This window comes from Struthio camelus, chromosome 8 (assembly GCF_040807025.1).
Source record: "Struthio camelus isolate bStrCam1 chromosome 8, bStrCam1.hap1, whole genome shotgun sequence".
In the NCBI taxonomy this organism is placed as follows: Eukaryota; Metazoa; Chordata; class Aves; order Struthioniformes; family Struthionidae; genus Struthio; species Struthio camelus.
The window spans coordinates 21077464-21091285 of record NC_090949.1 but is presented as its reverse complement, the minus strand read 5'-3'; the positions used below and the strand labels follow the sequence as shown (position 1 = coordinate 21091285).

At 38.0% G+C, this 13822-nt stretch overlaps 1 protein-coding gene across 1 annotated transcript in view; it reads right to left on the bottom strand.

Moving 5' to 3' along the window:
* The window catches only part of COL24A1 (collagen type XXIV alpha 1 chain), a 154482-nt gene that overhangs the window by 81779 nt on the left and 58881 nt on the right, over positions 1-13822 (bottom strand). Inside the window, exons 15-19 of the mRNA XM_068952617.1 lie at positions 9822-9875; positions 9682-9726; positions 9184-9237; positions 8514-8567; positions 6839-6892 (exon numbers count right to left, since the gene is read on the bottom strand). Coding sequence (XP_068808718.1) covers positions 6839-6892; positions 8514-8567; positions 9184-9237; positions 9682-9726; positions 9822-9875 — 261 coding nt within the window. The remainder of the gene's footprint in view (positions 1-6838; positions 6893-8513; positions 8568-9183; positions 9238-9681; positions 9727-9821; positions 9876-13822) is intronic.

Sequence of the window (13822 nt, the reverse complement as noted above, 5' to 3'; positions counted from 1 at the left end):
GTAGGCACTGAGTGAGACACCATGGAGATACTTTTACATCAGAGAAATCCAGTGCAACAAGTAGACTGCTTTACAAGTAATGAGTTTATTTTAAGGAAACAAAAATGATGCTGCTAACACATATGCAACATAAGCACTAGTGAGTTAAGTTTCATAAACACTCTCTGAAGAAATATATCCTTTATATTTGTAGGATAAAGCAAAGCGCTGGCAACTCTGACTCTTTAATTAGCAAGGGATCACTCAGTCACCTGCCAGCATAGTATTTACTTTTGTTATTTTTATAACCTTTTAAATTCACTAAATATTGCATATATGAAAATAGAAAAAGTGTTGCTGAAAAGTTCTGTTCTGAGTAAAATGTTTATTACCAGTTCTGCACACATCCTATACCTGAAGCTAGTAAACACTAGTTACCTTCATCCTTAACAGAAAAATCATTGCAAAGTGAAAAATAGAAATATCATTCTTCACATGCACACTTGTCCAGTTATGGAAGTAAAAGCACCATACTTGTTCAAAAGATTTTAAAGAACATTTCATAAGGAACTTCCAGCATGAAAGTCCCTCTGGCATTCTTCCATATTGCACACTAATACATGTAAAGAGTAAAGCTGCAAAAGTCCTTTTTAGTTTCTTCAAGCACAAAAGAGGCATACAAAATTGTCTCACTAGGTGGCATATAGTTAGCCACACTCTCTTCTCCCAAAACAACTGAGCTTGAAATACAGCTGATAAAAGTATTTAGGGCATCACTGTTCTTAACTTTTGAGCTTTCTTCTGCTTGCTTTCTATAAATTGTTCTTAATAGGATGCAAATAGAGTTATAAATAGGATAAACAGGTAAATAGGATGCAAATATCGTTAGATGTGTTTATTTAATAAATCCAAAAAATGTAGGAAACAAAATATAAAATAATGCTGATTTCTTAAAAAAACCCTTCAGTGTTATTACTTGAATACTAATGCATGCTAAAGAAAACTCAATAGCGAGTGGCAAAAGAATTCAGATGAATTTTCAGAATAACTGGAACCACCCTAACGCACTGCATTTCACAAAAATAATCAAAATGATCATTTCTTTTTGCAGCAAAACAGTAACTGCTAGTAAAGTTGTGCAACAACTCCAGTATGCCTCTAGGTGGCACATGGCTTATTATTCACAGGTGACAAAGGCTCCCAAACTGTTACCTAAATTACATCATTTATACTAGCCCACATTTCTAAAGAATTCTTAAGAAATTTTTAAAAAATCCTGATCAAATTTACCTACTGAAGTATAGGGGAGAGTCAAGTCAATCCTATAGAAGTTGAAAGTCATCCTTTCATATTTTTTAATTTGCTGAGTTTACAGGCATTAAATAATTAAAGGAGGGGGATATTGTACACCTATAGATTTTTCATAATTTTCTAATGTGTGAAAATGCACTAAATGAGACACAGAGACAACATTCCTTATGTTAATAAACGTTTCAGAAAATATTTTGTCAGGGATAATGTCTACTTGGAAAGATTCCTATGTAGAAAGATTCCTATAAGGGACTCAGTCTTACTTATTTGCAAAACTACTGCCAGAAGGCACTGAGCAGGAACTCTGAGATGTAAGTGTTAACAACTACAATGAGTTAGAACAATCACTACGTTTGGAAACGTTGCTATTTCAAACAGTCTTATGATACGACGGAGCTATTGGCCAGAAAGCATCAACATTAGCAACGCATTTAAACATTCAAAATCTTTTTCATTTTTCTTTGCTATATGTCTGTTTTAGTCTTTTCCTCTTGAGCACTACCCACAGAGGAAACGTAGATGCTGTGGCAGTCCTCGAACAGAGCTTCCAAGACGTTCTCACATGAATAACCCATGACATAACGGTGCCATGCTAAGACAATTCAAGAAAATGAATGAACCAGAAAGGAGTTTTCAAAACAGTTCAGTAAATTTGTTTGCTATTCAAATTACAAGCAGTGCCATGGTATACCGCGTACTTCTACCCATATTTGAATTTGCCAAGAGTTATTCAGCAGCCAATTGCCTGTGAAGCTACTCCAGAATAAAAAACAAAATCATTATTCTTGCAAACAGGATCAGGCCAGGAAACCAACATGGAGTTTCCAGCTGCAATACGTAGTTTTCAGCTGAGACCCTTCAGAACAAAATATTAATAGATACTACGATTTCTCCTAAGGAAGTGTAGAGGGTAGACTCCGGACTTTGCCATCAGCCTGAAATCTGGCAGCTGGTAGGTTACAAAATACTTTCAAAATCTTGCAGCCAACATGGCCTTTTGCCAGCAAAGCACTTTAGAGTTCTCACTTAGTTTAATCATATTAGAAGCAGTGTTAAAAATCACTGAAGTACCAGCTATCTCAAAACACAACTGATTTAATCTTACTGTGAAAGCATTGATTTTTGTGCTGAATGCATTTAAACATGAACTATGTTTCATAAAGAAAGAAATACTACTAAGGTTTTGGTCCAATTTATCTATAAAATAAATAAAAAGTTGCAGAGACCAACAGATTGCTGCCATACCAGGGTAGCCTGTTAGCACTGAAGTCAGTCTTCACAGAGATGGCAGATCTGCAAAGGCTGCTGCTTTCTTTTGCTTTTTTCCCTGTAAGGCTGCTAACACAGGAGCAGACTATTGAGAGGTTTGGAACATGCGCTCCATTTCCACCAGGAATTCCCCTGCATTTGCAGAACCCAACTTGCTCCAAGTGGTTTTCCACGGGACATACGCCAGCATCACTATTAGGCACTGGTCCTCATGCCCTCCAGCTCCCCGAGGTGCTCCCCAGCCGTCCTCATTGGGTTGGGAGGGGAGCCATGTGTAAGGGCAATATAGAGCAAAAACCTCTCCAGGGACTGCAGTAGTACCTTCAGCTGCCAAGTTTCCCTGCTCAGAAATGACTTCATTCGGGCACACGCAATGTTTCATTTGAATGAGAACATAAAATGAATTTTGGGAAGTGGTACTGACTATGTGCAGCTCCTGAATTTCAACAAGCAGCTTTATTAAAGCTTATTTATAAAAGGAAATCTCCAAAGGAAGATTTCTGCATAAAACTACAGTCTGTCCAAGCCAAGGAAACGAGAGATATAATTCTGCATTCTCAACTAAGAAGCATTTATTATTCTTCTGAAAGGACAGACTCTGCAGAGAGACAATCTAATTCAAAAAAAATCTATTTTCTCTCTCACACCTCTCTGTGAGGTCTCATACAGCTCTGTCTGAAAAAGAAAACCCTACAAGAATACAAGTCCAATACAAAATACCTATGAAGGTCTGTGAAAACACACTAGGACCTAGGGGGAGCAGACTGAACTATTAGAATCACTGAAGAAAACAAAATACACTGGAGAGTCATCTGAAGCAGCCCTTTTCAACATTATTAGAAAGGCAAAGTACACTGAGTGTTTCTCCAGAATTAGTCCATATTTCATTAAAAAAAGATCAGAAAGAGGTGCTTATGCCAAGTAAATTCAAGAGAACTAGTTAAAGATTCTGTGCAAAAGCAAGCAGAAAGCATCAGGCTTTCTATAATCAGAACAGTTCTTCAGAATATGCAAAATACGCAATTAATTCAGCTATAGAGTAGTCTTTATTTCTGTATGCTCGCCAAGTCATTTTATATGTTAATTTATTTGATAAGTTATTTGATTTATTTAATACCAAAAAGACTATTGCATTCATGGCATTCTTTACACAGCCTCAAAACATCATGTGATAAGATAAAACATGTATCAAAAATTTTTTTTTCTCTTTTGAAATAAATAATTTAAAGCAGTCAATGATTCCCTTACAAAAAAGGGCCTTTTTGACTGTTTACTATTATACGAACGTTTCCTTTTTCTTTGTAATGCCATTGCCTTGAGCATGAAACATATAGCAGCTGAATCCCATATGAGTACCTTCCTGAAAGAATGAGCTAATGACTTCAAATCAAAATAATCCACAGACGAAATAAAGTTCTACTAAAAATAATGACTAATACTCCCTCTGCTCCAGATGAAAACTATTTACAATATTCAGAGTACATCTGAAGGCACATCTGAAGGCAACCATGACTTCCATTCTTGGGGGATAATTAAATGTGATTCTTAGAGCAAAATTTACTCGTAAGTAAAATGTTATGGACATGCCTGTTAAAATCTATTCTAATTTCATTCATCTTAAGAATATCCACAACATACTTAACTTCAGCATACACAGTATGTAAACGTGGATGTTGTGGGTTAAAACTTGATTAGACCAGCACTTTCTAGTAGTTACATAAATAAAACAAAGCTCTCTAGAAAGTTGTAATTTTGGACGTTCATTTTTAAACGCATGATAAAGCTGGAAAACTGATCAAGAATACACTCTGTAAAGGGCTTGCTAGTATCTTGTGCTTTGTGAGCAGCAAGCACTCTTGCACGTGACAGCCCTTGGTTTTGTGGCCGTATACCCAGAAGAGAATTTGGCTTGATGCTGCAGGACCTCCACACTGAAAAAATGCACGTGGCAGCCAAGCACCATAAAGCCGCCCAGAGAGCGGGAGCAAGGTCCCTGTTCCTCCCTCCTTCCACCCCTGCTGGCCAGCGCTGCAGTTCCCAACACTTTTTCACTAGGAGTGAGCTTATTTCAGCTCCAACCTGGTGTACCTCTGCTACACAGCTGCAGGGGAAAGAGTTGGAAAGCAATTCACTGCTGAGTTGCATCTAAAAAGCCAAACATCTTAGGAAAAAAATGGAGCCCACTGGGCCTGCTCCTGTCGTTGTGTGCAGAGGGAACTAGAGACTTCAGCTGCAGTAGTGCCTGATTTACAGCAGTCTATATGGGAACTGAATCAGGACTGGGACTGCTCATTCTTCATATGGGAAAGACGCAAGGAAGGAAAGAAAAAAAACCCAACTGGAACTGGAATGGGAGCAATTGGAGCACAGGATCCACAGTTACTTATCTCATATCCACTTGAATCACCAGCTTGAATGTGCTGGCTTGGTACATTCATAAATCCCACTCCAAGTATTCAACAACAGGAGAGAGAGAGTTTGAAGTAGTATTTGACAGGTCCTGCTACTGGGCAACAGTGGCAACAAATCCCAATGCCCTTGGTTTGTTTGTTTTTAAACAAGAATAAAAAAAACCCTTTCCTGAAAGGCATATAGTTTATCATGTCCACACCAACTTCAAATTACTCTTCTTAGAGGAAACTGCTCACTAAAATTCTGAAGTCTTTAATGGCTACTTCCAGAAGCATAAGAGGGAATCATTTAACATCCCCCTTTTCTACATGGCGTCACAAGAGGTCTGAGCATTCAGATAAAGAAAGAGGAACAGGGAAAGCAGCTCTGACCTGCTAGCTGCCTGTTTTTGGAGTTCTGGAAGGAAACACGATTAGAGATACACCAGTAGGATCTTGTATAAGAAATCGCAGTAACTGCTCATATCTCATACATCCAGTTGTATCTAAATAGCTCCTGACAGTAACAATTAGCTGTAAGGTATAAAATAACAGGGAAAATAAAATACAATATTCAAGTTTAAATAGATAGTTTTTCTTCCTTCTACTAAAGAACTTCTGGAATTTCCAGTCTCTTCAAGATCCTGGTATACAGCTGCCTGCCTCCCTTTCATTTCTGCTGTTTTACCATATGGTGACCACGTTTTTATGTGTGCATATAGGACAGGCAACACTTATTTTGTTTCATATGGGTCTGCTTTGTGTGAGTAAAGCTAAGAGATGCATTGCTTTGTAGTTCTAAGCCTGATATTTTGCACTCAAATATTCAAAGAAAAACACCTGGTCACTCATACTTTGATTGCTCATACTATCCAGAAACACCTCATTTGCCTTCCAATGCCTGAAGTAATTCTGCATCCCTCCACTGAGCTTTTCAAAGAGGAAGTTTTCCCATCCATATCTGCACTGAAGGTACTAGCTCTGAGCAGAATTTCTCCCCAAGGCCAAGGGAACAGCGTGCCTGGGCTGGTATAAGGAACACTGAAGGACTACCAGCATAGGCATTGGGGTGACCAGGGCACAGGCTTCAGGACCAACAGTTTGATATTAACTTCTCAGAGGAAAGCTGGCGTGGGGATCTCTTTTGCTAGCAGAGGAGCTGCTCACAAAACGCGAAATCCCAAGGCACAGAGAGAGGTGGCCCTGGACAGCACGTGCAGGCTTTGTGCAGTTTTCATTCTAACTGAAGGGCATTAAAATATTATCTCCCTATTTACTAAAAATGCTGGCTTATTCTGAACAGATCATCTTGTGCTGCTACAACACATCTCCTGGTGGGTTTGAAGTCAACAAGGGCTCATCTTCAAAAAGAAAAGTTGTGTTCTGTAGCACATAGACCTACGGTAACTAACAAGGCGATAAAACCCAGATTTGTTCTTTGAGGATCGCAGTCCTTGGGCCTTTTCATTCCTTCCAACTAAAATTATTTTGTAAGAGAGAAATATTCAGTCAGGCTTGGAAGATTCTGTTTGTAAACATATGGTAGAATTCATGAAGGGAGCCGTGTCTGAGAAATCACATGATAGGGGGTAAAATCCTTGCAACATGTGGAGTCACATAAGCCCTGATCCCTATCACATAGGCAAGTGAGGCACTTCTGCTGTATTCAAGGATCCTATATATTAATATTTTGCTTTAAAAAGTATGAGATAAGTCTTTTGCACTTTAAGGAGAAGATTTGATCCATTGCTCTCCAGAATATGGCTAGAATAAAAAGTACTCTCTCATTCAACTAAGACATCAATACTTTTGAAACAAACCCATCTGATTGATTTTTATAATTTAAAAGTAAATAACATGCCATTTATATTTATCGAGCAATTTCTTACCTCAGGCCCAGGAGGACCCAACGGTCCATGGGATCCAGGATCTCCAATTTTTCCCTTAAAAGAACCCAAGCTGTTAGGTTTCTGATAACAAATTAAAATTTTTAAACCCCAGACTCTTATTAAGATTTCAAAATATTACCAAAAAGAAAACCAACAAAATTGTGGAGTAGACTTTACTATTAAATAGGAAATTTTATAATTGTATACTGCTTCTCTTTGGATTTAATTAAGACTCATTCTTCTTCATAGCTTGTTCAAGTCATAATGAATAAAATGCAAATTAGTTTTAGATAAATAAAATTGGAGCCTTGGGATAGCCCAAATATTTGTATAAATAAAAAATTTGAAACATATGGCTGTCTTCATAACAAAAAAAATTGTATACTGTTTAAAAGGCCAGGAAGTAACTGTTAGGAATATTAGTTTATACACTTGCCTATACATGCTAACTGGCCATTCCTGGCCGAAGAAGTTAATTTGGCCCTATGCACGTGTTTGATTGATTCCACTATACACAAATAATGACACACTCAGAAAACTGACCAAAATATTTCTCTAAATTGTATCTGCTCTTCCATCTTTAAACCTCTGTTGCTGCTACTGCCATAAGCGGGTGTTTCTTGAGTAAAATTCAAGCCTAACCTGGAAAATCTTTTAATGTTTTTAATATAATTATTTGCTCATTTCTGCGAAGTTAAACATGTTACTTGCAGGACTGAGGTCTCATATCTTATTTTAATGAAAGTGAAAAAACTGTTCACGTTCAGTTTGTGATTAAAGTTCACCGCTTTTTCAGGAAAGGGCTACAGCACCTGTTTAAACGTAACAGGACCATGTTTTCACATGTAAAGGTAAGCAAGTTTCTACAAGTCTTTTGCAGGATCAGGGTTTACACTTTAAGCTATCTGGGACAAAATAAGAAGGTTTTTTTATTGATTCTAAGGACCTACGACATTTAAGACAGCAATGGTGGTTTCACTGCACATATGAAAGCTGAGACTGGAGGGGTTAATCCTTTAAAAGCATTAAGTGTTGGCTGCTCTTAATTATGCACAGAAAAGAGGCTGGGAAAGGTTAAAATCATGAAGTCAACCAGAATTTGGAAGCCCAGGACTGCATTATTAGAATGAAAATCATTAACTGCTTCATTTTATATTACAGGTAACATCAGACCCTTAAGCTAGGTCTTAACATTTACAGACAGATGCTTTTAAATTGCCCCAAATCAGTAAATACTATAACCCTTGACTGCTCCCATCCCTGTGAGAAATGACTGCCCATTATTATGAGATTTCCCATACACTTTCCAAATTCATCTAGCCCACATGGTCATCTGGGCAGCTCCCAAAGCTCTCAGTGAATTCGGTTCTAACATTACCATCCTGTCTATTCCCCTGAAAGTAACTGTTACAGAATGCCAAATGTCATAAGTAATTCCCATATTAAAATCTGACACATATAGTATACCGATCTTTAAAATACAATCTTTCACACATCAGGATCTAACTCACCAATTATAAGTCACTAGATATAAAAAAAACTTCGGTCTTATTCTTTGTGCATTTTGACATAAACAGCTTCTAAAGGATTACATGTGGCCTAAATGCGAGACAGGGAGAAGTAGAATGTAACATAAAGTGATATACTGAGAGTAAAAATAAATGTTTAAACTTACAGGAGGTCCTGGCTTTCCTCTGATTCCTGGGGGTCCTGGTAAACCAAGAGCACCCTGAAAAAAGAAAGCTATTAAATACAAATGAAAATGTATCATTGCCTTATGTTGGAAACAATAAACAGATTGCTATACTTTGCCATCCAAAGGAGGCTTCACAACCATTCTGCAGGATCTGAAATGAGTTCAGCAAGAGTTCTCACAGGACGCGCTAATTTTAGTGACTTCTGATGTACCAGTCAAAAGAAAAAGAATACTTGTTTGTCTCAAGTTTCCTATCGAGCAGCATGCCAGACTATGGGCTGCTACTAACCAAAGCTGGTCCAGGCGAGGTCCAAATGAACTCTTGGGATCAAGGGAAGGTGTCCTGTACAACAGCTTCTGAGCCGGTTTCAGAAGGAAACAGATACTACTTTTCTTGGTTGATGCATCTCTGAACAGACGACAGCCAGAATTCTACCCATGCCCTTTACTTGTTTTCATTCACTACTTTCCCCAATTAAGTTTTATTTAGCGTAGCATTTTCGAAAAATATGTTAATACAGTGGTACCCAGTAACTTTTACTACTGCATTCTACTTCTGCGCAACTAAGTTGTTGCACTTTAAGACTCAAAAGCCTAAAGAAGGGACTGACATTGGACAATTCTGCAAAACAGTGTAATTATAAATTACCTTGTCTCCTGGGTACCCCTGGTCTCCTGGCTCTCCTGCAAGGCCATGTTCCCCCTAAACAACATATTATTTTATGCAGAGATATGTATGTGGCTTAAAACAAAGTAGTTCTCAGAGTTAGAGAAGGAGAAAAATAAAATCAGTGCTTAGTACTTAAAACTGTAGCACAGATCTTTGAATGACTATGCAAGATGTTGCACTGCAGCATCCATTCCAGCAAACTCTACAGACAGGGCACCGCATACTGTTATGCTCAGTAAGAAGTACTCTGTCCAGAATAAGTTTGCCCAAAGGATCAGATTCTAGTTCTGAAATAGTTTATTTAAAAAAAAAAAAAAAAACACCCCCCCCCCCCCAAAAAAAAAAAACACAGTAGAACAGGAAAGAAATCAAAAAGAAAAATGGAAGGCTTTAGTCAAGTATGTTATTTTGCTCAAGTTTTGATAAAGGTAGTCTGAAAGGACAGTATCTCTAGGATAACAGAAATATTTAAATCACCTTATCACCTTTCATTCCAGGCTGTCCCACACTCCCTGGAAGACCCTATTAAAGGGAAGGAAATAAAAATGCTTTTCTATAATTTCGAAAATTTGGAAAGCAGTGAAGGCACCTGGCTGTGGGAACATTTCACACTGTACCATGGGCCCTGGAATTCCTGATGGTCCGCTTGGTCCTGCCAGTCCAACACCTCCCTAGGAGACAGCAGAAAAGGTGACTGTATTAAGGGTTTGCTGAAGTGTAGTATCTTAGAGACTGGTAACACAATATGGTGTTTTCTGTACCACAGATAGAAATCAAAAATCTTTGTCAATCTAATTTCCTGGGGGAAAAGTATCCATACTATAAGTCCTCCACCATTATGGTTCCCATTCACATCAGCAGTAACACCAGGAACCAAGCTTCCCTCTTGTCCTGAAGATTGTGTGTCCAGGAGAACACAGTGGTGTGCTAGACAATGTAGAATAAGGAAATTTTCCTTTATACTGCAGCTGCACATTCAGCGGCTATCCCCTCTCTGTCTTTGGGGTTATATGACACATTGCCAATTCTGCAAGCATCAAATTTGGCTAAAAGGAATTATTCCACTATGAATAACGACATTTCATAAAAAGCAGATTTTTTTCATCTCTCAGAGACTTCTACAAGTTAAAAAAAGCGATGGGATTCTCCCAAAACTGCATCATGTGGGCAATCTTAACCTAAGTTCTGATAGGCACGTTAACTTCTTCCATCCTTAGGTACCTCCGAGCCCTGACTACATCCTTACTTTCTGGGACTTAAATGTACCGTTCCATGCCCTAAGTGAGAGTGAGAGAGAGAGAAAGAAACAAAACAAAAAAGAACCTCCCCCAAAACAAAACAAAAAAACCTGAAACACTTAAAGATCAACACAGCAACACCACATTAGAGAAAGATTGTTAACTAAACTTAGAAAAAGACCCAGCAGCAGCTAAAACTATATTACAGACGGAAAGTCTATCCACTTTCTACCTTTCCTACCTCTGAAAAACATAGCAGTGTGACACCTCTGTGCCTGCAAATGCTATGTAAGAACTCAGCAACAAATACAAACAAAAATCTTTTGCTACTTGCTGAGAGTAACATGGAAAAGAGGAGGCAGGCACCTATTGGGTTTTTTTCCAATTCAGCGCACTTTCTTCATTCTTTTGGCAACGTTAGCAAAAACTGTAGCCCTCACCAACCTCATGGTTTGCTAAAGAAAAAGGAAGATTGATGGCTTAGCTTCTCAATGATGCTTGGTAAAGCTCTCAGGAAAACTGCCACTCTTTAATACTCTAACTTTCCATGACTGCTTAAAAGACACAATTTGTCTTGTTAGCTGATGCCAGGATAAATTGCGTCCATTGCTACGTCTTACTTTTGCGGTAGATACCAGTTCAGCAAGGCTATTCTATATTAATGATACTGTATGTTGACATATATACTTATGGTAACAATGGCACTGGCTGAAAAAGCACAGAGTGTCACTGAGCTGGGAAATTCAGCTTAGAAAAGCAATGAGAAGAGGTTCCAAAACAGCTTAACAAAATTCAGGTTGATAAAACTCCTGTCACAGAGTTTGGAGTCTAGAGTCGCCTCCAGAGACATTTGGCTGGCCTAATTAACAGCAAAGACTTGGAACTACATCAGAATAAAACTGAAAAATGATTTCAAGGGAGAACGTCCTTTTTACACTGCACAGCTATAGTCATTATGCCCAACTACCATGCTTGTAACTTGAATCTCAGACATGGAGAAGGGCTAGAAATCTTCAGACTATGTTAAACCTGAAAACCTTTCTTCTCATTAGAAGGAAGTCACACTTGCTGCCTTAAGGTGAATATGGAGATACAGAGTTTAGACTATTGATGAGAAAAGAGTTCAACTAATAAGTCTGTCAGTTTTTAAAATTGTCCTCTATTTACATTAGCTTTACTGTCAGCACATGCTGAGTGGTTTGGTTAAAACTTGGTAGTCGATGTACAACAAACTTCTAAATTAATCTAAATTAATTAAAAGGGAGACCAAAGTTATCAATTTAAAAATTAGATAAGTTTCATTTCTGTGTTTATGATTTAATTACAATATTGCAAGGCTTGCAGTTAAGACACCTATCCACCTCCTTTTGTAGGAAAAAAAAGCATGCTGCTTATGTAAACAGTCTTATGAGACACAAAATCAGATCATAAATATATTTACCAAACATCACATCTTTGGTCCATCTCATCTGTGCAGAGTAATTGCCTTCCAAATATACCAATGCTGACATCTGTGTCACCTCATTTTAGATAAAGGTTTGCATAGCTGAATTTGGTAAGAAGTTTTCAATAGCTATGCAAAGATATTTTTAAAAGTCCATCTTGGGGCATTTGCTCTGCATTTATGAGAAATGAAAAATTAAAACTTATTTTCACTGTTCAAGATGGGGAACAGAATATACGACGTCTGTTGAGTTCATACTGTTAAAAACAACAATTTAACTTACAGAAATACAGACACTTATATAAACACTTATTATTTTCATATCATCTGAACCTGCAGTGTTTTAAAATGTAAAACAGGTCAATAGCAATGAAAAGAAAAATTAGTTGGGCTACACGAAGCCTATTTTTTCCATCATTTGTATGTGATTACTGAAATTAAAAATAAATAGGTTGAATATCTGTTGAATAAAAAAAGACAAGATACAAGGAAAGGAAAACCAGTGCTTCCTGGTATCAGGAATGTTTTTCTTTAAAGAAAACACATTCATTTTAAGAGAAAAACTTGCTCTGATAATTGTAGTAGCAAGTTTTCTCAAAGTCCTCATCTTACTAAAACTCATGGCCTTGCAAATCATGAGAGACTGACTGCTCAGCCAGCCAAAACTCTGAACTTGGCAACAGTTTTGATATATTGAAAGAGTCATGGAAGGAAGGAATTCTTGGACTCAGCTTGCCCATGCTGCTTACTTTACCATTGTTCTCATGAACAAACACAAAAGTATAATTAGCTCTTGACATTGCATACAGCTGGGCTGGACAAGCTACTTGAATTAATGCTGCTGGCTTCTGCTAGAATAATATTATATTTAATCTACTGTTCAACATTTCATCTTGTAACGGTATAATGTGTTATAATTGACTAAGTATTTCAGACAAATATTAAGGTCTCTAATTCTTTATTCAGTTTTGAACAGCTCCCCTGAACAAGGGCCATGTGAAAACTGAGGCCAGGGTGCATGAACCTGTTTGGGGAGAGCAGGTGCAGTGCAGGAATAGGGCTGTGCTGCACAAACTGTCCTCAGGGACGGTAAGGAACAACCAAAACTTCTCCAGGGTCTTGGTGAAATTCTGCAACAGTTTAAAGCGTGCAATGGTCCCGTGTAAACAAAATACAGAACAAAGTATAACTCCTCCAGCTATCTTACTGACTGGGAAACCGGGAACAAGAGCACTAATTTGAGGTGGTGCAGAGGTACAGAGGGATGTTTTGCTGATCATATGCACTATATGACCATCCACACAAGACTCATCCCATTAGCTACCCAAGTCCTTTTCAGTGATGTATTCATGCTATTTTTAAGCCACACAGATTTGCTGGTGTTTTGTAAGTTTCTAAAGGCTGTTGAGAAATTTGGACGAAATGCTGCTGGGCCCTCATCCTCAACTGCAAAGTCTTACTGTACCAGTAAGGTCTTATCAGCCAGGCACAGTTAGCAACCCTTAAAGCAGCATTTCTAACATGCAGCATGTCTTGGCTCAAGGAAAGAAGATACCTTTAGAAACAACCCAACACATGCATAAGACCTATTAGGCTGTCAGAAGGACACACTATTATAACCCTACCTACTGTTACTGAGCAGCATTTGCATATCATAAGTGTTTGTCCATACATTTGCCATTCCGAGCACTACACTCAAGACCAGAAGTTTATGTGCAAACCTACTTCTGCCTCCAAAAACGTCTTGGCTTTTCAGTATATATACACCTACCTCAGCTACAAACACACAAGTGTATGGATCAAAGGAGCTGCCTGCTCCATAAAAGATCTCTAACTCCCTGCAGTCAAAGGGAGCAGCAGCAGGTGAAGTAAAACTTGCAACACCTACAGAGTTTAAACTCTAATATGAACAAAACGTGTATGTTCGCTTTGTGTA